Source organism: Camelina sativa, chromosome 11 (genome assembly GCF_030686135.1).
Source record: "Camelina sativa cultivar CO46 ecotype springtype chromosome 11, ASM3068613v1".
Classification (NCBI taxonomy): domain Eukaryota; kingdom Viridiplantae; phylum Streptophyta; class Magnoliopsida; order Brassicales; family Brassicaceae; genus Camelina; species Camelina sativa.
The window spans coordinates 16822968-16845971 of record NC_141890.1 but is presented as its reverse complement, the minus strand read 5'-3'; the positions used below and the strand labels follow the sequence as shown (position 1 = coordinate 16845971).

Below are 23004 nucleotides of genomic sequence, written 5' to 3'. Positions count from 1 at the left end.
TGTCTTGAGAGTTTAGAGTTTCGAGTATGCAAATTGTTTTAAAAATCAGGAGAACGTATAGAGAAGCAGAACACACTGATATACAATTGGAACGCGCCAAGCCAACAGTTTTCTGTTCAATCTTATTAACAAAATTCATCTTTTACAATGGTACAATTTTGTCTCGGTCCTTACTCAACCTATTCAACCTAATAGGATTGATCCCGACTAAAAATGAATCTAACCCTCTCTCTTTTCTATCTAAACACACACCAGTGTAGAACTATGAGAATGAGAACAATTCTCTGCACGCTTAATCACCTACCTGATTAACGATATAGAGAAATGGGAACACACCTTCTACGCTTTATTTTTGTGGCTTCGAAGTTAACAAACGTATCAATATTCTAGAGTGTTCAAACGGCTTATGACCAAGTCATAGAATATTTATACACGACTTGAGAAACCCTAGAAGGTGAATCTCCAAGTATCAAGGGATTAGGAAACTGCTTGTTGCTCAAGCTTATCTTTTCTTTATTTGTTGTTGAGAATATTCTTCATATCTCCACGCCCAATTTTGTATCTATCTTCAATGCCAAGTCAGCAACCTTCCTCGGCACATCATCACATCTACTCATGCCATGCCACGTCAGCTCACGCATCCATGTTAGCAACTCAAGCATATGTGATCTGATGCAGCTTAAAACAGGCGTATGTGATCTGATGCAGCTTCCTGATCGGCACAACGCTCTGTTCGGCACATCGACTTGTTCCTCACAGAGAGCTGTTCCAGAATCTGCATCTAAAATCTCTCCTTTTTTGACAGAGTTTGATACTCAAGCATCTATCTGGTTCAACCTGAAAAGACACTCCAACAAACACAAGCCAAAAACATGACAAGCAACAACTAGACAAAACAACAATCACTATCTAGTAAGATCAATAAACAGCTTGTTCAAACAGAACTATGGTTAAGAACCTAAAAATTAGAAACCCCAGTGGGCTGCAGCGGAAACTATGTTTTTTATAGTTCTTTAATAAGACTTAATCAATTGATATATTCTTAATCATTAACAACCTAAGATCAATAACCACTATCAACCTAAGATAAACCAATTAATCCATTAAGTCTCCCCCATAAACAATGATTCTCCCCCTAAATCAAGTAGCTACAAGGATTCTCCCCCATAAGTACAGAACACCTTATCATTAGGCGTTTATTAAAATGATATCATAACAGAATCATTCTCCCCAAGCTTGAGTGATCAACTAAGTCAAAAACAGACATATGTATCACATCAGTCGCTGAGTTAGGAGAATCACTTACCTGCTAACAGTGATTTGCATCCTTAAGCACTTGATGACCAGTATCGTCGCCTAATGAAACCGCTTCTTGTTTGTTGGCATTTTGACTATCCTTACAACCACAACTAGGTGTTAGGCAATAGGATGTTGATAGTCGAGAATTCGAACAGTAGGTAACACTTTGATCGAATCACAATAAGGATGTGACCATACACAAGCTTTGCAAGAAAAAAACAACATCTTGTGTATTATGTTCTATATTTTCAAACCTCTGCTTCACTATAGATATTCTTTATTCTTGCATCTAAACCAATTTTTTCAAGGAAAATGGAGTATAGAACTGTGTCTTGATTTATAATCGGATTTGATCTTGCTTGCTTCTTAATTATGAATTTTTTAGAAACTCCGCCTACTGTCTTCTATCCATTAAGATCACATTTCTCTCTCTCTCTCTCTCTCTCTAACCAGGTATTATATTTTATCTTCAAACCCTAGGAGTATCTAAATACCCTTTAAATATTTCCAAACAACGTCATTTCGAGAAGAAGAAAAAAACGACGTCGTTTTATTTTATAAAATAATTTCCGTTTAAGCATTCAATAACAGTTTGACTAATTTAAATACGGTCAAAGTATGTAAACCAAAAATGTTATGATTCTTTGGGTAGTTCATGGTATATTGCCAAATTTCGAGTACCATCTTAATATATATCATTTACAAATTCCATAGTGTTATAATTTGCTATCAATGCCCAACTTTTTTTATATAATGTCCGGATTGTCTATGAGGGTGGGGTCTAAATATTTCATGTTACTTTCTTCTCTTTGTTGAAGCTTCAAAAACAAAATAAAAGTTGTTTTTTTTTCATTTAGTCTTCTCTAGCTACGGATGTATAATCTTCATTCTTCTCCCATCAAACACTCCCAACTCTCTGATTTCCAAGATAATTTAGACTAGGTAACGGGTACGTACACCGTTCAAAACTTAGAGCTAACTAAAAAAATTATGCAATTTCAAAATCATCAAATACTCCCCCAACCTTCTGGTACGTACACCGTCCAAAAACTGTGATTTAACATAGGAAACTGGTGACTTTAGATACTACTTAGCCTATACGGACTGCATCAACCTCTTAGCTTCTTCTCGGACCATGTTTCGAGAGAGAGTTATTTGTCCACTTGGTTCAGATTTTGACATTTCTTTTTTTTGGTGAACAAGTAGAGAATGGTAATTATTTGAGTAATGTTGAGTAATATTGATATTGATGATGAGAATAGTAATTCTTGTCTAGCTAGTGATAATGATTTTCATGTATGAACATAACGTATGGTAAATCTAAAGTACCCAAAAAATATATATATTTTTAAAGTACCAAAAATATTCATTAATTAGTCTCACATATTTGTGTTCTTCTACGGTCTAAAAATACCTTGGTTCTGTTAAGTTTAGAAATCCATCCTTAATTCTTCCTCGTAGTGACTAACGTAATAACATGCAAAGACGAACCTGATCTTTGGACAATGTACGTATTGTTTGGACTATGTTTCCAGCAGTACAGGAGACACAGAAACAAAGGCAAATTAATATAGGTCCATTGGAGATAAGAGTGGTGAGTTTGGGTACTTATGATTTTTTTTTTTTCCGTATCAAGATTAAGTTTTTATACAATTTCCGCAAATTTTGGACAGAACTACAAGTAGCAGAAATGAAGAAAATCTAAGGAGAACAACAAACACTATAACACTACACACAAGATAAGAAAGCAGAAGTGAAAACCAAAAAGAGAGAGATCCAGGAAGAAACACCGATTCCGAACTACGAAGCTCGGACATTTGCATGATTTCCTCAATGGGAATAACTTTTTTGTAATATTAAAAATAAATATATCAATGCATGTATCAATAAGGGTTATATAGCTAGATCAAAGTCGTGTAAGAGACTCAAAAATAGCATGACCACATTTTTTTTTTTGGTTACTTAATTAAAATACCATGCATGAAGAACAAATTTCAAGTTGACCCAAAAAAAAAAGGAACAAACTTCACTCTACTGTTGCCAACCTTTACTTTCGATAAAAATAGAAGTGAGAGACCAATTGCTTTGGTCACATAATTATAACTGATAACAATATCTTTGTGGAACCAAAAGGGCCTTTCTAAATTTCCGTAAACAATTGGGAAGAAACTAAAAAACTATCACGATCATCAAAGTTCATCAAAGATCATCAAAGTTCATAGAAAGTAAAACAGCCACTGATCAAAATTCACAATTAAGTACGAGTTGGCATGTTGTTGAACCTCTAGGAGAGAGTAACAAATCCTGGATCATCATCTCAACTGGAACTTGTCTTTCTGGAGCGTCCAAAAACAAGATTGTCCCAGTCTTCAAGCAATAAGCATTTCTCAAGATATATTTCACCAGATGTCTCTCTTTCTCCGTCCCAAACATCCTTGTCCACTTGAAAGTTTCAAGACTCGATAACAAACATTTAGGAACACAATTTAGTTCATCCTCCCAGGGAAGCAGTGGATGGAAATAACCCTCTTCATGACCCTGAGATAATTTATAAAAAAAAAAAAAGAGAACATTAATCGAAATAAATTAAAGCATAAGAAAATGACTTTAAACGAACAAACTTACATCATGCAGATAGACCTCCAGCTCTTGTAAATTTGGAGAATCTTTGAGTAACTGGGCAAGTAACTTTGACCAATCATAATCACATTGACACAACTTTAGATGTTTAAGATGATTGAAGACAATACCCTCACGATATAACGCCTGCACACGACGGCAAAGGATTCATGCAACATTAAGAAAACCTCCTTTGGTGTCCTAAAATGAGATTGAAATGAAAACATATATTACCTCAAGGGGATTGGCTCCTACGCATAATGAAAGCCGCTTAACAAATGTGATTGATGTAACAAACTTGTCAAAACCAAGGTATACAGAATCAATTTCCACTTCCTCCAGCTTGGGCATAGTGTTAGAAGAGAAGGAGAAACTACCATTCTCACTATAATCCTCAGTAACTTTGAAATACTTCAAAGAAGGAGTTCTTACCACAAGCTCACGAAAATCATTATTTCTTATTATCTCAACAGTTAGTCTCTGTAAGGAGGGGACATTTACCTTCCATGTTCCAAAATAGTCAAATTCACTTCGTTCCAACACTAGATCTTCGAGAACAGGGCAACAAGAAAGGAGTTTCGTAAGAGAATTCTCATCTGAGTAAGTCACATGTCGAAGGAGCAAAGTTTTCAAGAAGGGGAGACATGCCATGCGAGGAACATCGATGAGAACATCGTCATTCAGGTTCAAGATCACTAGCGATTTGCATATATACAAACTACTAGGCAATCTAGCAGGCTGTCTCATAAAATAAAATGAATGAATTCCTCTGAAGGCAAGACTTAACTCACGGATACAGTGAGAAACTGCAAATGCAACCCATAGTTCGATAGCTTGAGGCTCAAATGTTGGTACTGGCCCATTGAACTTGAGACGCAAGCTTTCTATAACTGGAGCTTTATGAAATGGCAAATTCAGATTTATAAAACGCTTTAACCTCTCTTGCTCAGCAGCAGAATAATCGGAGCAATCGTACTCAAGGTTAGGCAACCACATCCAAAGAAACTCCCATCGCTTGGATAAAATACTCGTGCTAACTGCAGTTTTAGTTGGGAGAAGCAGTAGTATCTTCAAGATTAATTCATCAGGCAACCCACTAATCTTGTCCTTATCTTTAGAATCTTGACATTTATCTTTTCTTCTCATCGTTGATTCTCTTGCCATTTCTCTTGTCAATTACTTAAGCGCTGTCTTAATTGCAATACCAAAGAAGAACATAAGATAACAAAGAAGAACATAAGATAACCGAAGAAAATCTTAAAATGTCATTGGTTGGGAGTTGGGATGATGTATCTAAGGCCTAGGCCGACAAACATGCTTGTCCTCTTAATTTAATTTTCATGAATGTCAATTCCTTAAATTTAATCGTAAATGTTCACTCAATACTTTGATACCATATTTATGTAAAATCTTTAACAAACATATATCCAACAAAGCCATTTATGTTCCATATGTAACAAATTTAATGTCACCCATTTCTCCGATTATGTAAAAATCATAATTGTATCAACTTACCTCATGTTCTCGACGCAAAAAGGAGCATCAAACTGCGTTATGATTTAGAATCGGATTTGATTTCGCTTGCTTCTAAATTTTGAATTTCGTAGAAATTCCGCCGCCGTTTACCCTCTGCTATCCATTAAAATCGCCTCTTTTCTCTCTCTCTCTAAAAACATGTATCATGTTTTATCTTCAAACCCTAGAAGTATCTAAATATCTTTTAAATATTTTCAAACGACGTCATTTCGAGAAGAACAATAAACGACGTCGTCATGTTTAATAAAATAATTTCTGTTTAAGCATTCAATAACAGTTTGATTTACGTAAGTACGGGTAGTGTATGTAAACCAAAATCTAACACTATCAAACAAAAATGTTATGATTCTTTGGGTAGTCCTTCATGGTATATTGCCAAATTTCGAGTACCATCGCATTTACAAATTCCATGCTGTTATAATTTGCTATCAGTGCCTACTTTTTTTTATATAATGTCCTGATTGTTTATGAGGTTGAGGTTTAAAGTTACCTGAATATATATAGGACGTGATACTATATATATTTATAAAAAATTATGTGTTTTCTTCTCCCACCCGGCCCTCAATGGTCATCAAGACATTATAGTCACCGTCCAATCAACTGGTTAAGCAAAACTCGATTCTCTTTCTCAATGGGGGAAATACGTTCAAGCCACTATCCACTACCCACTACCATGAGTATGTGACTTTCTCAATGGGGGAAACTCGACTGTATCTGTAACAGAGGTTTTACAGTAGAATCATTTGTTGCTGAGCAGGTGTAGGAAACTGAAAAAGAACAATAATTAAAGTTTGGCTTTGTTTAAGAAATTATTATTATCATCAGCAGTTAACTAACAGTTAAGCAGAGAAATATTAGAGTGGAATCTGCTCTTTAGAAAAGAGTTACAGTAGAAAATATGGATTTCGCTATCAGAGATATATATTTGCGCACGAGTAGTCATTAATAAAAAATAAAAAAAAAAATTCGTACATAAATTTTCGGTTTAAATATTGACCAACAAAAAAACCTTCATATTTTCTCAAATTATCCGTGTTAAATCTCGTTTACTCTTGTAAATCATTTCATTCCTATTGCTTTTAAGTTTTAACTGTCTCGTACGTATGTTTAAATTTATAAAAAACCAAAACGGAAATTTTTTTTTTATTTGTTCTAAACCAAGTTTTGGTTTTTCAAATTGCTAATATATTTTGTTTAATCTAAAGAAAAATTAAGTACACATTAGGATGGCAAAATATTAGCTTAGCACTTTGAAATTATCACAATTTATTTATCACTAATCTTGTTTTGTTAGTATTATACGTTGGCAACCACAATGAAACAGTAGAGAATGATAATAGTTTAGGCACTGTTGAAAGATAATGATTGTTCTTCAAGAGTTACATCTTTGATCACATAATTATAAGTCATAACAATCGCTTTGTCGAAGCCAAGATCTAAAAATTGGGAAGCAATTTCCAAACTATCAACACTGGCGGCATTGAGGTGATCATCACGTACGGTTCATATAAATGAAAACAACAAAGTAGTATGAGTTGTTTTCGAACCTCGAAAAGAAAGTACCAGCTCCTGGATCACCATCTCACGTTCATCTTCAGTCTCTAGAGCAGACCGGAACCAGATTGTCGCAGCCTTTAGGCAACGAGCAGTTCTCAAGATGTATTTTGCCAAATCTATCACTTTTGGTGATCCTTGTATCCCTGTCCACTTGAAAGTTTCAAGACTCGATAACAAGCATTCAGGAACACAATTCAGTTCATTATCCCAGCGAAGCAGTGGATCCAGATTACTCTCTTTATGGTCCTGAGATCAAACATTAGAGCATGGCTTAAACATAAGTTACGGTAAATTAAACCAAAACAGAAGGACTCTATGGAAGAAACTTACATCATTCATATAGACCTCTAACTCTTGTAAATTAGGAGAATCTTTAAGTAACCGAACAAGTAGTTTCGACCAATTTGGATCGCATGGACATAGCTTCAGATGTTTTAGCTGGTTAAAGACAATACCTTCACGATACAACGCCTGCACATGATGAAAAAGGATTCAACCTCAAGATAACCTCAAAAAGTGTTCTAAAATGAGATTGGTAGATAGATGTAAACAGATTACCTCTTCAGCATTGACTGGTATGCATAATGAACGCGGCTTGACGAATGTGACTGATCTAACAAACTTTTCGATATCGGGGTATGTCGAATCAATATACGCGTCCTCCAAGTTAGGCATATCTTTTGATTCGAAGGAGTAGCTATTGTCCTCAATATCAGTTACATAATCTTCTTTATAATCCGTAACTTTGAAATACTTCAAAGAAGGAGTGTCTATCACAAGCTCCTCAAAACCAGAATGTCTTGTTATCTTTAGGGTTAGTCTCAGCAAGGACGGGACAATTACTCTAAATGTGCTAACATCCTCAAAATTATCACCTCGTTCCAGATATAGATTCTCGAGAACTGGGCAAATGGAAAGAAGTTTGGGAAGGGACATGTCACCTGAGTAAGACACACGTCGAAGGGACAAAGTTTTTAAGGACGGGAGCGACGCCGTACGAGGAACATAACCCACGTGAACCATGTGTTTCAGTTTCAACACAAACCATTGTATACAAACTGCTCGGCAAGCCAGTAGGATAGCGCGTACAAGAAATGTTGAGGTTTAACTCGCGGACGCAGCCGGAGACTACAATTAAAACCCACATAGTGATATTTGCAGGTTTAACTAGTCGATACGATGGATTGGGCAATTTGAGACGAAAGCTTTCTATGACTGGAACTCTACGTAATGGCAGATGACAATCAATAAACTCGCGTAACCTTGCTATGTCATAGAATGAGGAAACGTACTGTATCTTTAACCTCGCCCATTCATCCTCTGAGTAATCATTAGAACTGTACTCAAGCTTAGGCAACCACATCCAAAGGAACTCCCATCGCTTGGATAATATACTTGTGCTTACAGCAACTTTTGTTGGGAGAAACAATAGTACCTTCAATAGCAATTCATCAGGCAATTGACTTATATAATCCACGTCTTCACAATCTCCAAAACTCTTTTTTGGGGTTAACGAAGATTCTCCGATCGTTGACATAAACACCAATTTGTAAGCATACGAAACTTTGGTTGAGGCGAGGAAAATAAAAATAGAGGAACTGAAGAAACCCTAAATAAAATTACTTATGATCTTTTCTACACTAAATAAAGAAAAAAGAGGGCCGGCTCTTAAGTATCAAGCCTAAACAGTTGGGCTTTTTTGCTTCTTAAAAGATAACTAATAAAAATGGGCAGATATATAGAAGGAGAAGATCATGTAATTAATACGAAGATATTGTAATATTTATTATACAGATATGTAAAGATTTAATTATATTTTAGTTTAGAAAATTATCTTACTATATCTTCATATTAATTACATCTACATATTAACTCATAGTAGCTCATACAGTCATTTACACTGTTTGGCATGAAAAAAATGCTCTTGTTTTCACCGGTACCTGCACCCCAGTTGAAGGACTTTTTCTCCAAATCGACAGGAGGATCCGTGACATCTGTCTGGCGAGAACCCGCAACTCGAGGCTGCAAGACCTTCTCTTGATCTGGTTCCGCTCTTTATCTCCCTCTTAATCTTCTTTTTCTCGTTAATTTTATAGGTTCTTGTACCGGGCTTGTTCACCCCGAAGGTAGTTGTCGTTTTATGACACCCTTATAACTAAACTATGTATCCTCTTATGAAGTTATAATACCAGAAATTTTGAAGAAAAAAAAATCTTTATATTAATTACATGATCTTCTAAATCCTAAACTGTAAAAAATAGCTTTCTATAAATATATTGAAAAAAGTGAAGGTACCAAGATTTGGAAAGCAATAAGAACTGTTTACTATATGCTGATAGGTCACCCAATAAGGTTTTCTTTGTACGACTGTGAACACATATGAAATAACTACGGGCCGGGTGACAAAGGTTTTTATAATATGCTGAAAGCCCCCCATGAAAACTTGGGTTCATCCCTCGAAGAATTGAAGAAAATAGCTGGGTTGGTGCAGTGGAGAGAGTGATCTGACAACTATAGGCTACGGCTGGGCTATCTATATCTACTAGCTCTATAGCCTCTATTCATACTCGGAACGGAGAGACGAAAAAGTTGCCGCTTGACATTGCCAAGAAAGTAGAGGATTTGACTTGATTCGCTGAATATCCATGGGAAAGAGAAAGGTTCAAAGCGCTGGTCAAGTCGATGATGAGATCAGTGGTGTACAAAACTAAACAGTATTGACTTTTTTTTTACAGATTATGGATGAAAATCGGATTAAGATAGTTATTTATATATGAACAATACTTGGGTTCACCGCTAGGAGTGAACCTCTTCATTCATCCCTTTATAAAATAAGAAAATAAAATCTGTATGTATTATTATAAAATTAAAAACTTAAACTGCTCTTTAATAAACCCAAACCGACATATAATTTCGTTCTACTTGTAAAATCTAAACCCTAACTATCTCATTTGTGAACCCAATCCGACATATAATTTTGTTCTACTTGTAAAATCTAAACCTTAACATCTCATTTGTGAACCTAAACCGACATATAATTTCGTTCTAATTGTAAAATCTAAACCCTAACATCTCATTTGTGAACCCAAACCGACATATAATTTCGTTCTACTTGTAAAATCTAAACCCTAACCATCTCATTTGTAAACTCAAACCGACATATAATTTTGTTCTAATTGTAAAATCTAAACCCTAGCTATCTCATTTGTAAACCCAAACCGACATATAATTTCGTTTTAATTGCAAAATCTAAACCCACATATAATTTCGTTTTAATTGTAAAATCTAAACCCTAACCACTTCATTTGTAAACCCAAACCGACATATAATTTTGTTCTAATTTTAAAAATCTAAACCAAGCGAATATTTAACTTTCCTTAATTAAAAGTATAAGATAATATAAAGCTATCAACAAGCCATTGTCAAGATCATCAAGGTTCATACAAATGCAAGTCTGAATCTTATATATTATATAAAATGAAAAGGACTTTAGCGATTCAATTCCTGTATCAATACGAACGAGCTCACATGTTGTTGAAACTCGAGAAGCAAAACACAACTCCTCGAACATCATCTCACATTTACCCTCCCACTCTAGATAAGGCGGCTAACATGAGATTGTCGCACTCTGTAAGCAACGAGCATTTCTCAAGATATATAATTGACACCAGATGTATTTCTCAAGATATATTTGACCTCCCACTCTGGATAAGGTCCACTTGAGAGTTTCCAGATTCGACAACAAACATTCAGGAACACAATTCAGTTTTTCCTCAAAGCAAACCAATCATTCCATACAACTACAGGAATGTTCCTGACAATGAAACATGAGAGTTACTTTGGCTTAAATGTTTACAATAAATATATCTGGGCATTTTCTATCGGAAGAAAAGCTATCTAAATATTTGGGCATTTTCTATTAAGAGTTCAGTTAACTAGTATAATGGGCAGTACAAGTGGAAAAAACTTTTCTGGACTCTTAAAAAAATGCCAGTTTTTCCCATGTACTTGTTGCATTCTCAGCTTTTTTGGTTTTTAAAAAACCACCATCAAAAGCTTTATCCTTCATAACTTTATGTTTAAAGCATATATATACACGCCTCCAGTGGAACCATAGCATACTGCTCCTAAACCATGTTAACCGTAAATTCGCGTTACATGTATCAGTTTTTAGGTTAAACCCGTTTACTAATCATACCCAGCAACTAAACAAACTCGTTTTTTCTTTTCTTTTATTTATTAACACTTGGAGTTGACAAACTCGAATTTTTGTCTACAATCGCAATACCTACTGTCTTCAAAGATGACTTGTCAATCTTCTCATTCATCTTCTTAATCATCTCTTCCTCCATCTTCTTCCATAATGTCTTTTGGAGTTCCATATTATCTATCATTAGCTTCTTCAAATCATTGTGATCCTCTTTGACCATCCTAATTTCATCTAACAACGCTTCATCGACCCATTTAAACAAATGGTGTTCTTTCTTTCTCTATGACACATCAACAGTTTCATCAAGAATTGAACAAATTATGAACAACAATCGGACCTCAACAATTCAACTAAACAAAACAAAAATGTACCACACCACCAGAATAGAAATTGAGCATCGGTAGAATCTCCTGTATGGATTCCTTTTTGTCTTCGACGTGAATGTGATAACATCTTCACCACACCAGCATGAAGGCGGAACAACTGGAGAAGCCTCTGGACGAGAATGCTTTGAAGATGAAGAGTAGCTCATGGTTTTCTAGAAATTTGATGGTCGAGCATATGAAGTCATGAAGAATAGACCCTAAATCCCCTATCAATTGTCTCCTCCGAGGATTCGTTTAGCTCTAATAACCCTTTTACATAAAGTTCAATTTATTATCAGGTTCTGAGTCAAAAACATTATGTTGGAAGTGCAACGAAGGCGAAGAAGGAGACAAAGGTTCTCCTCTCGTTGACACAAACATCAACTTGTAAAACACGAGACTTTTGGTTGAGGCGTGGAAAATGAAAACAGTGGAACGAAAGAAAACCCTAAATTAAAGAAAAATTCGTATGATCTTTTCTATACTAAATAAAGAACAAAGAGGGCCGTTGTCTTATAGGTTTTTAGTAATAAAACCCCTCCACTAAAGATTGATCGTAAAAAAAGCCCTCAATTATATTTTTAATAATTAAACCCCTCATTCTCCTCCGTCTACAGTGTCGTTAAAACTTGATGATTAAAGTTAAGTCAAAACGCAGAGTTTTCCAAAAAATAGAAAAACAACATGTAAACTCTTAAACAACACAAATTGTGAATAAAAACAACAAGATGTTTTGATACCAGTTTAAAAATTCCCAAATTCACCTAAGTTTTAAAGTTCCCAAATTGAAAAAAACCTAAATTGACGAATCTTAGTTTAGAGTGATGGCTTTTATCGATTCTTTCAGTTTTGAGAGATAAACCGGTGATCGACAAGAGTTGCAGAATTCTATATTGAGTGTTGTTGTCTCATCGTTCGTCGCCGTCTTTATTTCAGCTCTAAGAAACCGAAAATCATGGGAAGGTCAGTTCTTATTTCCATAATTCAGTTTAGGATGAATTCACCTTCGTATATATAACAAGAGTAATATAATTTGATTCCTCCTTTTCGATAACTTTTAGGAAGCATATTTTTTTCTTCTTTTTTTAATTGTTTTCTTTTTATTTGAGTTGGATTGGACTCCATAATTGTTTTCTTTTTGATAACGTGAATTCTATGTGATATTAAAGACTAGTGATTTTACATCACTTTTACATGTGAAACTTCGTAGTAGTTGTGTTGAGTTTTGGGATTAGTCTTTTAACCAATTATAGTTGTACAGGACCCTTTTCTTTAGATTACATGTTGGAGGATATTGGGCAGCAGATGGTTCATATAATGGTGGTGAGACCAAATGTTTAAGTCTTGATTTTGAAGATCCCAGTTTAGCAATGATATAGTAAAGTCGGCTGCAGTAGAAAACAACATCACTGAATCATACAATGCTGTTTTGAAAGATGCTCGAGAAAAACCAGTGATTGCATTATTAGAGGACATAAGGCGACATATTATGGCTAGTAACCTGGTTAAGATCAAGGAGATGCGGGATGTTAAAGGCCTGATCACACCCAAGGCGATTGCTATTATGGAAAAGCGGAAAAAGAGTTTGTAGTGGTGTCATCCGCTTACAGATGGACGAGGCATTTATAAGGTGGATCATGGAAAAAATAAGTATGTCGTTCATGTTCGAGATAAGACTTCTTGCACTTGCAGAGAGTATGATGTGAGTGGGATTCCTTGTTGTCATATTATATATGCGATGTGGGCTGAATATAAGGAGACAAGGCTGCCAGAAACTGTAATTTTAGAATGGTATTCAGTCGAGAAGTGGAGGCTTTGTTACAACTCGCTTTTGTTTCCTGTGAATGGGATGGAATTGTGGGAAACACATAGTGATGTTGTTGTTATGCCTCCTCCAGACAGGATAATGCCAGGAAGACCAAAAAACAATGACCGAATCAAAGATCCAAACGAAAAAACTTATTCTCAGAATTCTCAAAAAGCTATAGTGGTACATCTCTTACATCTCTCTATCTAATATGGTGGTTAGACTTACCAAAACTCATTTTATTATGCAGACATGTAGTAATTGTGGACAAACAGGACATAACAAATGAACATGTCAAATAGAGCCAGTTCCTAAACCACCTAACCCGCCTTCAGAATTTCCTTCTTATCATGCCAAAGTTATTGTGGTAAGATTATAATTCTCTGTTTTAGTGTATGCCAAAGATTTCTTAGCAAAAAGATTTGTAATTCATGCATTTGATCTTGTAGAAATGTAGCAATTGTCAACAAACAGGACACAACAAGCGCAAATGTCATCTTGAGCCAGTGTCTAAGCCACCCAATCTGCCTCCAGGAAGACCTTCAAAGAGACAAAAGACCACCCAATGAGTTCAACTTGTCATATGAAGTCTTTGTTTTTCTGGATTTTTTTTTGTTGCATCATGTTTGCTTTTAATGTTTCACTCGACTTTGTAGTTTTGTTTTGATAATTTTTATGTTCCAGTAGTATATTTGGCTTTATAATGGTATTTTGGATTTTATCATAATTCTTGACTTATATAAATAACATGTCGTTTTTTAATTTTTTCAAAACACAACGTTTTAATTTAACTATGACTTGACCTTAATCATCCAGTTTTAACGACACAGTAGACGGAGGAGAACGTTTATTAACAGAATTAAAGTTGAAGGGTTTAATCATTAAATAGATAATTGAGGGGTTTTATTACGATCCATCTTTAGTTGAGGGGTTTTATTACTAAAAACCCTTGTCTTAAATATATAAAGCCTTAACATTTGGGCTTTTCTTTTTTTACTAAGAAATAACTAGTGAATTATTTTATCAGGCTACTCAAAAAAATCTGAACAAAAACCACATCATATTCTACCGGTAACCATTAGACCAGAAACTGAATGAAAAGAATAATGTAGAACGCAATAAACAATTTTAAAAGAATGAAACAAAAAATGCGGAGAATGAACAAGATAATAACTGATGACCAAATAATAACAATATTTTATAAAATATATGAAATAAGTCAATCAATAAAAATACTAATACTACTTTAAATGTATATAAAATAAATTTTACATTAGATTTAAAAATAAAATTTATAAATGAAATTTTAGATATATCATATTAAATACTGATAGTTAATATTAACCTACAATAAAATTTTAAGAATAGTTAAAAATTCTTTAGTTTTTATTTACGATATAAACATCTTTTAAATTTATTTTACTATTCATACAATTTCCAGATAAAGCCTTTAGATTAATTTAACATGAAATTTTGTATCAAAAATATTTTTCTGCCAATATACTGTGTAAAATATGAATATTCTTATATTATAAGATTGACATATTATTAAGAAACATAATTTTTATTTACTTTAAAATAAAAAAAACGAATTTTTATTATTTGTTTTTTTTTTCATTTGTTCCATTTGTTCCTCATCAATTATGGGGAAAACATTTTTCTTCTATTGTTCCTCATTTTATGAGAAATGTAGAGTAATGATAAGGAAATAATATTTTTTGTAAATGGTAAAAATTTTGAAAAATGAAGAAAAATATCATATTCCTCCTCATTTTTTTCCTAAATTATGGTTAACAATTAGAGCAACACCTTGTTTCAGAATATAGAATGATTTTTAAAGGAATTACATATTCCCAAAGGTTTTATTACAAGGATCACTCAAACGAGGGGTTCATCTACCCAAATTTTTTGATGTTATCTTACGAAAGAAATTCGGATTAAGATACTGATTTTTATTACCTTTGCAACTGTTGAAGAATTCATAAATGTTTAGTTTGTTCTTTGTTTCGGAAAATTGTCTCTTTTTTTTTTGTAACTCTTTGTTTTGACAATAATGTATCAAATTCTATTTTAGAGAATTTTGTCTCTATCTCACAATTTTTTTAATGTAATCTCTGGAGATTACAAATTATGAAAAAGAAAAACTAGTAGATTGCAGATTCGAGCATCTTGTTTCTATCAAATGGGAAATTTAGGAGATTGCAAATTCTGAAAAAGAAAAACTACTGGAGGCCTCAAAATTAAAGAAGTTGAGACAGCAATAAACAGGTTTAGTAGAGAGAGGTTACATATAATCATGAACAAGATGCAACACTAAGCAAAATCAGAGACAATACCGATATTATGAACATAAAAAAATTCTCCAACTAAATAAAAAAGACCAAAGATTACTTAAATCTCCCAAGTAATTACAACATAAGAACAAACATTTCAGTGGAGATAAGAGGGAGCACTCTTAGAGAAACATGAGATTATCAATCTGACCAGGGAAGACGGAGAATGTGCAATGATATGAATCTGAATCCCAAAGTGGATCCTTCTGTTCTGTGAATATTCCTTCTATGTAGACTTTTCTCACAACATTTTTCTTGATATTATAGTAGAGAAGATAAAATTGTTCTTTATCGACAAATAAGGGTGCCAAGACAACTTCGCCTGCACCATTGGCAGAAAATAGAGATGGGGTAAAAGTTAACTCATGGAATCTATCGTAGGCAAAAACATAAAAGTGTTCACGGGCCAACAAAAAACATACCTCCATCAGCAACACAAAATGGATGACAACGATGGTAAGTTTCGCCATCTAATGGAGGCAATTCATATGAGTGTTTAGACCATTTATGTTTCACAACATCCTCTAGAACCAATAAGTTAATTCTACAATGAGAATTTCCCTTGAACAAAACTGCAAGCTTTCCCTCGTAGCTTGTCAGCCTTAGACGCAAAATTCTGCTTGTTAACTCTGGTAATTTGATGAGATCAAATTTTTCCGACCTAACATCAAATCTCATAACTGCATGATGAACCTTGCCAATGTCGAGAAAAAACCATAATACAAAACACCATCGATACAAATATCGGTTGAATAAGGAGATTCATGATTGTGAAGAGGAAAATCTTCAATAATCCTCCAAGAATTCTCCTTTCCCAATGTCAAATACGAAACTCCTGAGCCAAAGCGTCCACCGTAAAACTAGATGCTCCTCTCATCATACACAACACTTTGTAATCACCACTTATGGGATCGTAACCCAAGAAGTGTTGCATATCTAACCTCTCAGAATCAATCTAAGGCAACGTAAAGGATTGTCTAGTGCTAGGGTTATAAACCATGAGTAAATCAAACCATGAACAGAGGCAGAAAAAGTTGTGTACGGTTGAGAAGGGCAGTTCATATGGTAAGTTGATAGGGAAGAAGAAGATGATGATGATTCACCTCGCTGAGAAGAAGGAATGCTTCCAGGTACCTAACTTGTTATCTTTCAATGTGAAGATGAGACTTTGGGGACGATTCGAAGAAGACTTGATCAAGTACGATTTCATGAAATTTTGGTTGCGGAATGATGGATACAATTTTATATTGTTTGTTACGATACGCAAAGGAACCTCGCTAGGGTTTTTACGGGTAAACCTTTGAATATTTCAGGAATGAGATCAAACGGAATCTGACCGAAGTTTCTTCCGCTTAATCTCAAATCATCGGAGATCTTTCTCTTCGCTACATGACTTTCCATGGCGGAGATACCAACAAACAGTGTCGATTGGTCGCAAAATCTTATCTCCTGTGGACCAGAAACGAAGCAGAAACGAAGTATATATTTTAATTAAAAAAAAAAGAAATGAAATATCCCACTGTTGTAAACAGAGGTTTTAGAGAAATAGTTCTCTTTGTTATTCATATATCCAATAGAATATAACATATATATAGTGATACAACTTTAGGGTTTTAGGTTATACACCAGATCTACTAATGTGTCGATAATGGTCATTCATACAATATAGAATATTCATAACACTCCCCCTTGGATGATCATTATAAAAATATAATTCCAAATGCGCATGTGAGATGTTGCCTCGTTAAAAACCTTACCAGGAAAACCCAGTGGGAAAAACCATGGTTAAGGAAAAAAGAGTGCAACGCGCTTTTACTCCCCCTCTTGAGTACATCACTTGAAATCTTCAAAATTACGCAATCCAATATGATGAAGTATCTTCCTTTTGAAGTAGTGGTTGAAAACGCCTTGGTAGATGGTTCGCCAAATCTTCACTTGAACAAATTTGTAGGACATGTATATCACCGTACATCACCATTCTTCTAGAGGCTGGTTGTCTCTTAGATGACTCATCTTGATCATTAACTTTGTCTCTCACGATCTCATCAATGTTTGTCAAAGACTTTAAAGATGATAGTCTTTCACCATTGGAATCATAATATTCCTCTTCAAGTGTTTATCTTTCACGTGTTCTTTTGTTGTCTCGTTAAAAACCTTTCATGGAAAAACCTAATGGGATAAAAACCATGATAAGGGAAAAAGAGTACAACCACGCTTATGATCATATATCTCCCCCTGAAAGCATCATATTCATGTTATGTATTATGATCATATATATCAAATTTCTGAACTGTTATAAACAGCGCTTTGAGGTACAAACTCATATGATCATCATATATTTTCTTGGGTCTTTGAACTTCAAGTCATTTCAACCCCTTTCATATAGAAGATCTATTTGAACTTTAAGCCCAAATCTTCTTTTACATACAATCTTCTAAACAATCATCTTATACATAGGAGTTATTCATAATCTCCTTGTAAAACTTTCTTTTTCAACTTTTCTTCTTAGTATGGTACTACAAGACCATTTTTCTATGTAAGATGATGTAAGCATCCTGAGATAACATCTCTTTCATCAGATCTCAAATCTGTAACCTCAAGAAATTTCATGAAACATCTGATCTTATACAATCCGATTTTTCCATCTTTCAGGAGTAATATTTCATCATTGATTGTTTAACCGGAGATCAGATAATATTTTCATCATCAACATATTTTACACTTGTTCTTGTATATTTCTTTTAACAAGAACCACTTGTAAGTGATGAAGAGACAAGATACACATATAATTTTTCTTTTTAGCAAGGTTCAGCAAAGGCCTACGTCCTCAAACTTTCTTGAAAATACTTCTTTAACACAATTACAATTAGTGTTCAATCTCGGATTTACGCAACTCTAAGATCTTCTCTTAGCTTCTTCCCGATCTATTTTCAACCCACTATGAGATCACTAAGATCAAAAACAATGATCTGAACCTATGATTATCTCATAGAGAAAAACTTTCACCCTTTTCTCTCCAAAGGTGTCAAAAGGCATCAAGACTTTTTCTTGCTTTTACAATATTCTCGAGAACTATAAAGTATTTCTTCTAGCAATATAATTACTTTAAGGGATATCTCTTATAGTTTGAAAACCTTCTAAACAGACTAAATCAAGTCTTGCTTTATTTTTAAACTCATAAGGGATCTACATAGTTGCTTCCACCATATGAGAGTGCATTTCTCATAATAAATATCAAGTATTTTATGAGAACCATTGTACTACTACATTTACTTTATTTCTCATAAAAATCCCCTTATATACCACCATTTTACACTTTAAGAAACTTGAACTATTTCAAATAGTTACTTCTTTCAATGATTAACCAATCATTCTTTGTGTACACTTTTCAATAAAGCTTTTTCTATTAACCGCGGGTTATGATCCTCCATTTTATCCACAACATAGTCAACTGCAACACTGCATGCAAACATATTTACGACGTCGATTTGCTTATTGGCTCCTTTTCATTCTAGACATGACTCAACTTGTTGAGATTTCCTTTCATTATGATTCTCAGGTACCTGAATCTCTTTCTTACTCATGTCTAAGTCTCTTCTAGAGATTTTTCATAACTCTTTGCTTCCTCAGTGCCATATTAAGTTATGCTTCTTTTCTTTTCGAGGATACTTATATTTGGAACCATAAGTCTATCACACTTCATGCGATCTTTAGACTTACTAGCAGTTGATCTTATCCATCTAGGACATTAGTTGGAGCACAGCTGGTATATGTGACTTTGTTACTCAAGGTCAAAAAATGTCTTCTAGCATATTTGCTAAACTTTGCAAATAAATTATCTTTTTCAATTTCTAGCGCACATTTCAAAGTACGAGGATCAAGATAATGTCTCCCAATATATATATTTTCCAGCTATTTATTTTCTCCCCCTCATGTTGGAAAGACTGACTCACTGAAACAGTCTCTGCATCTCGAGCCTCAAATTCTCGAGATATTCAATCTTCGAAAGATATTCATATCCAACAGATTTCCAACATTCTTTCAAATTCCATCTTATATCACTGTGGTGGAGCAACCAACATGTATAACACATTTAGATGGAACAAATCTGGTTTCTAACCTAAACCAATTGTAATGGGGAGTACTCATGATAACTCATTGGCCCGATGCGAACTTATTGACATACAAAGTCATTTTTGTCAATCACATAGCCTGGTTTCACCACCATTGTCAATTAACCAAATACTCTTGCAAACTCGAATATATGGTGGATGATCAGTCCACAATATCTCTTTGTATACATACCAGAAAATTGACACTATCCAAATTCATGGGGTCGATGAAAGCCATATAATTGGCTTGCTTTGTAAAGCAACACACATTAACACTAGGAAAACTCTTAGGTTCTCTAATGAATCTTTTCAGAAATTTCTTATTATTCTTCCGCATCACTACTGAACCGGAATGGCTTAACCGGTCATGCCAAACAGTGAGATATTCACAATGCATTTCATCTTCTAGATAATACATGTAATCTCTAAAATACTTTTCTTGTCTTGGGTAATACTTATGATTTCAAAGTATTTTCTTGGCTTATTATCTTAACATGATTACTTTTCAAATCATCAAGATTTGCTTTATCATATGAGTGATTAAATTCATTTTGGGTGTGAACATAATCTTATATATGTTCCATCACCTCTTGTGGAATTCATTAATTCTCCCCCTCGAGATGATGACACTTCATGTCTATCAATCTCGATATGAATCCCACTCTGTAATCAATAATATGTAAGTGTAATTTACATGAACCCTAAGATCTTTTAAGCAACATGATTAATCACATGATAGAATTATAAAGGAGGGTTAGCGGAGTACCTCCTCCATTCATTGTTGTAGAGATTCCTTGATGGACAGCTTCCTGAAGTCCTGATCTTCTAGTTAGGTGATTAAGTTTCTCTCCCCTTGCCTATGAACTTACTCTCTATGTGTTGTCTTTCTGAGATTTATTTGGGATGCCTTTATGATGGACTAAAGGCATATATTTATAGGCGGAGAGAGGATCTAATTACCAATTTAATTGGTTACCAAATATATTAAGGAATAACATTATGCCATAGAAAACGGATGACTATAAGACCACATAATAGGAAAAGGAAATATTTCCTTACAGTCTCCCACTTGGTCGTTAGTAAATCCATTAATGTTTTCTTTTAGGAATCATAAGGTCGGCATAATATATTATAACTTAATTTATTTAATTTGGTCATCTTAAGTGTCTTGACTAATCAAGTAATTAATGGGAGTCATGGCAGTTGCATATCATTCAGCAACATGAGCCCTTCCAAGTACTACTACATTGACTACTGTATTAGCTAGACCATAACATAAGTAGGAGTTATTATAATGGTCCCTTTAATGTCTTTAAATAAAGACTCATTCTGTTATCATATATCCAACAACAATAATGTGTGTGCACATTGGAAACAGAATATAAAAGATGTAAAAGTCGTAAGAGAGCTCAATTAAATGTCAAAATATAGGCCAGTCATAATAAGCAGACAACGTAATTAGGAACTTTCCTCAAGACTTATACTTTTAGAATGCATGTTAAAAGTCATTAGAGGTAATCCTTTCATAATAAGTCTGCAACCTTAACTTTAGTGTCTATCAATTAATTAACATACATTTCTCTTTTGACATCTTGCTTTAATTTAATGACATACATAACCTTAATGTCCATATACTTGGATCCTTCATATATCATGTCATACTTGTATAAAAGAAAATTACATCTTTGATTTTCACATAAAGAGTTAAACACTTCTTAACAATACTCAAGGTCTCAAACTCAAAGACATTTATGTAATTATACTTTCTTAATAATAAACCTCATTATATGTCACATACTCACCCTCTAAAGTGGATTTATAAAGAAACTTCAACTGCAGGCTCTTCCATAATATGACACCTCTATTAATGAGATACACATAGCCGAAAGTGTAGTATCTTAAATCAAAATATCCACCAAAATTTGAGTTAGAAACTTCAACCATATGTGGATGTGTTGATTTTCTATTTGTGAACATGTATTCACTTGTTTCCTTTAGGTATCTCAAAACATTTGTTTACAAATAGCAATAATAGAAGAACACGTCATCTTGCTAACTCTCTCAAGAACTTTATCAATATAAGTTTTTAGAGAAAATCTTAATTCCAAGTGATCTATCATGGATAACTTTATTTGCATCACATAGGAAATCTCATTGATAACTTTTGTATAAAAGTTCTCGAGTGGCTAGCTCTTAGTCTCAATAATGGACTAAAATTACTTTAGACAATAAAATATCATACAATACCAGATATATGAACTTACTCCCACTGATCTTGAGGTACATATTTGGTAAAATATAATGTTTTCTTTGAAACCGAATTCTGTAATGATTTCATCAAACTTTAGATACCATTGACTCAAGATAAGTTCATAAGTTGAATTCTTTAGTTTGCAGACCATGCATTCACAGGTTTCGATTATGAAACTTTCAGTTTGACTTTCATAGACTTTCTCTGATAAGTCTCCATTAAAAACCAATTTTAATATCTATCTATTGTAACTCATGTAATATTGGCTACTAATGCCATGAAAATGCTAAGAGAATCTTTCCTTGACACAGGGAAAAAAATTTCATTATAATTGATACCTTCTTTCTGATTAAAACCTTTTGCTATAAGTCTAACTTTATATAGTTCAATTTTGCTATTACAGTCGGTTTTGGTCTTAAAGATCCACTTACTACCGACAGTTTGTGTCCTTCGGCCAATTGAACGACATCAAAGACTTCATTTTCAGCGAAAGAGTTTATTTCATCTTTCATGGCATCAATCCATTTATTAGAATTAACATCTTTAATGATTTTTGAATAAGAAACCAGGTCTTTAATTAATATTCAATTCTCCAGATTCTACTTGATAAAGCACATAGTCATCAGAAATAGCAGATATCCTCGTAAAGATAGATCTTCTTAATGCTTGTTCCTCTTTTGCTTTATTATCATTATTAGCGATGTTTTCTTCATGGAGTGGATGATTTCCAGTAATATTCATAAATAAGGGCAAAGAAATTTAACCCGGTCCTAATTTTCTGAATGAACACATCTTGAACTTTATCACTCCCACTAATCTTGCCATTCTTATAGAATCTAGCATTATCGGTTTCCACTATTCTTATAATATGGGCTGGAAAATAAAACCCATATCCTTTGGACTTCTCAGGATAAC

General features: G+C 33.9%; 1 protein-coding gene and 4 pseudogenes across 5 annotated transcripts; 1 reads left to right on the top strand and 4 right to left on the bottom strand.

The window, feature by feature from the left end:
* Nucleotides 1-3450: 3450 nt before the first annotated feature.
* On the bottom strand, nt 3451-5601 carry LOC104773251 (putative F-box/LRR-repeat protein At4g15060). Of its 2 annotated transcripts, none has more exons than XM_087475930.1 (4): nt 5434-5601; nt 4153-5109; nt 3925-4065; nt 3451-3837 (listed from the first exon to the last, which is right to left on the bottom strand). In XM_087475930.1, exons 2-4 carry the CDS (start codon nt 5080-5082, stop codon nt 3541-3543), a joined length of 1368 nt encoding a protein of 455 aa, XP_087332056.1. In that variant the 5' UTR covers nt 5083-5109; nt 5434-5601; the 3' UTR covers nt 3451-3540. The 2 variants fall into 2 exon arrangements, with proteins under 2 accessions (XP_087332056.1, XP_087332057.1); XM_087475931.1 differs by having other exon boundaries at nt 4153-5105.
* A 1080-nt stretch (nt 5602-6681) lies between these two features.
* Nucleotides 6682-8613, bottom strand: LOC147934114 (putative F-box/LRR-repeat protein At4g15060; annotated as a pseudogene). The gene is made up of 3 exons (XR_015572833.1): nt 7570-8613; nt 7342-7482; nt 6682-7257 (listed from the first exon to the last, which is right to left on the bottom strand). The product of XR_015572833.1 is annotated as a putative F-box/LRR-repeat protein At4g15060 (transcript).
* A 2630-nt stretch (nt 8614-11243) lies between these two features.
* LOC147934113 (uncharacterized protein At4g04775 pseudogene) lies at nt 11244-11753 on the bottom strand (annotated as a pseudogene).
* Nucleotides 11754-12334: 581 nt separating this feature from the next.
* On the top strand, nt 12335-14120 carry LOC147934112 (uncharacterized; annotated as a pseudogene). Its single transcript, XR_015572836.1, has 4 exons — nt 12335-12549; nt 12848-13576; nt 13644-13760; nt 13843-14120. The product of XR_015572836.1 is annotated as an uncharacterized LOC147934112 (transcript).
* Nucleotides 14121-15716: 1596 nt separating this feature from the next.
* Nucleotides 15717-17199, bottom strand: LOC147934111 (F-box protein At2g21930-like; annotated as a pseudogene). The gene is made up of 2 exons (XR_015572984.1): nt 16149-17199; nt 15717-16048 (listed from the first exon to the last, which is right to left on the bottom strand). The product of XR_015572984.1 is annotated as an F-box protein At2g21930-like (transcript).
* Nucleotides 17200-23004: the final 5805 nt, after the last annotated feature.

Excerpts from the sequence above, each read along its gene's own strand:
- LOC104773251 (XM_087475930.1), bottom strand. The coding sequence starts at position 5,082 with ATGGCAAGAGAATCAACGATGAGAAGAAAAGATAAATGTCAAGATTCT. Across the intron at positions 4,066-4,152 it reads TAGGAGCCAATCCCCTTGAG|GCGTTATATCGTGAGGGTAT; the intron begins GTAATATATGTT and ends CGTCGTGTGCAG. Across the intron at positions 3,838-3,924 it reads TGGAGGTCTATCTGCATGAT|GGTCATGAAGAGGGTTATTT; the intron begins GTAAGTTTGTTC and ends AAATTATCTCAG.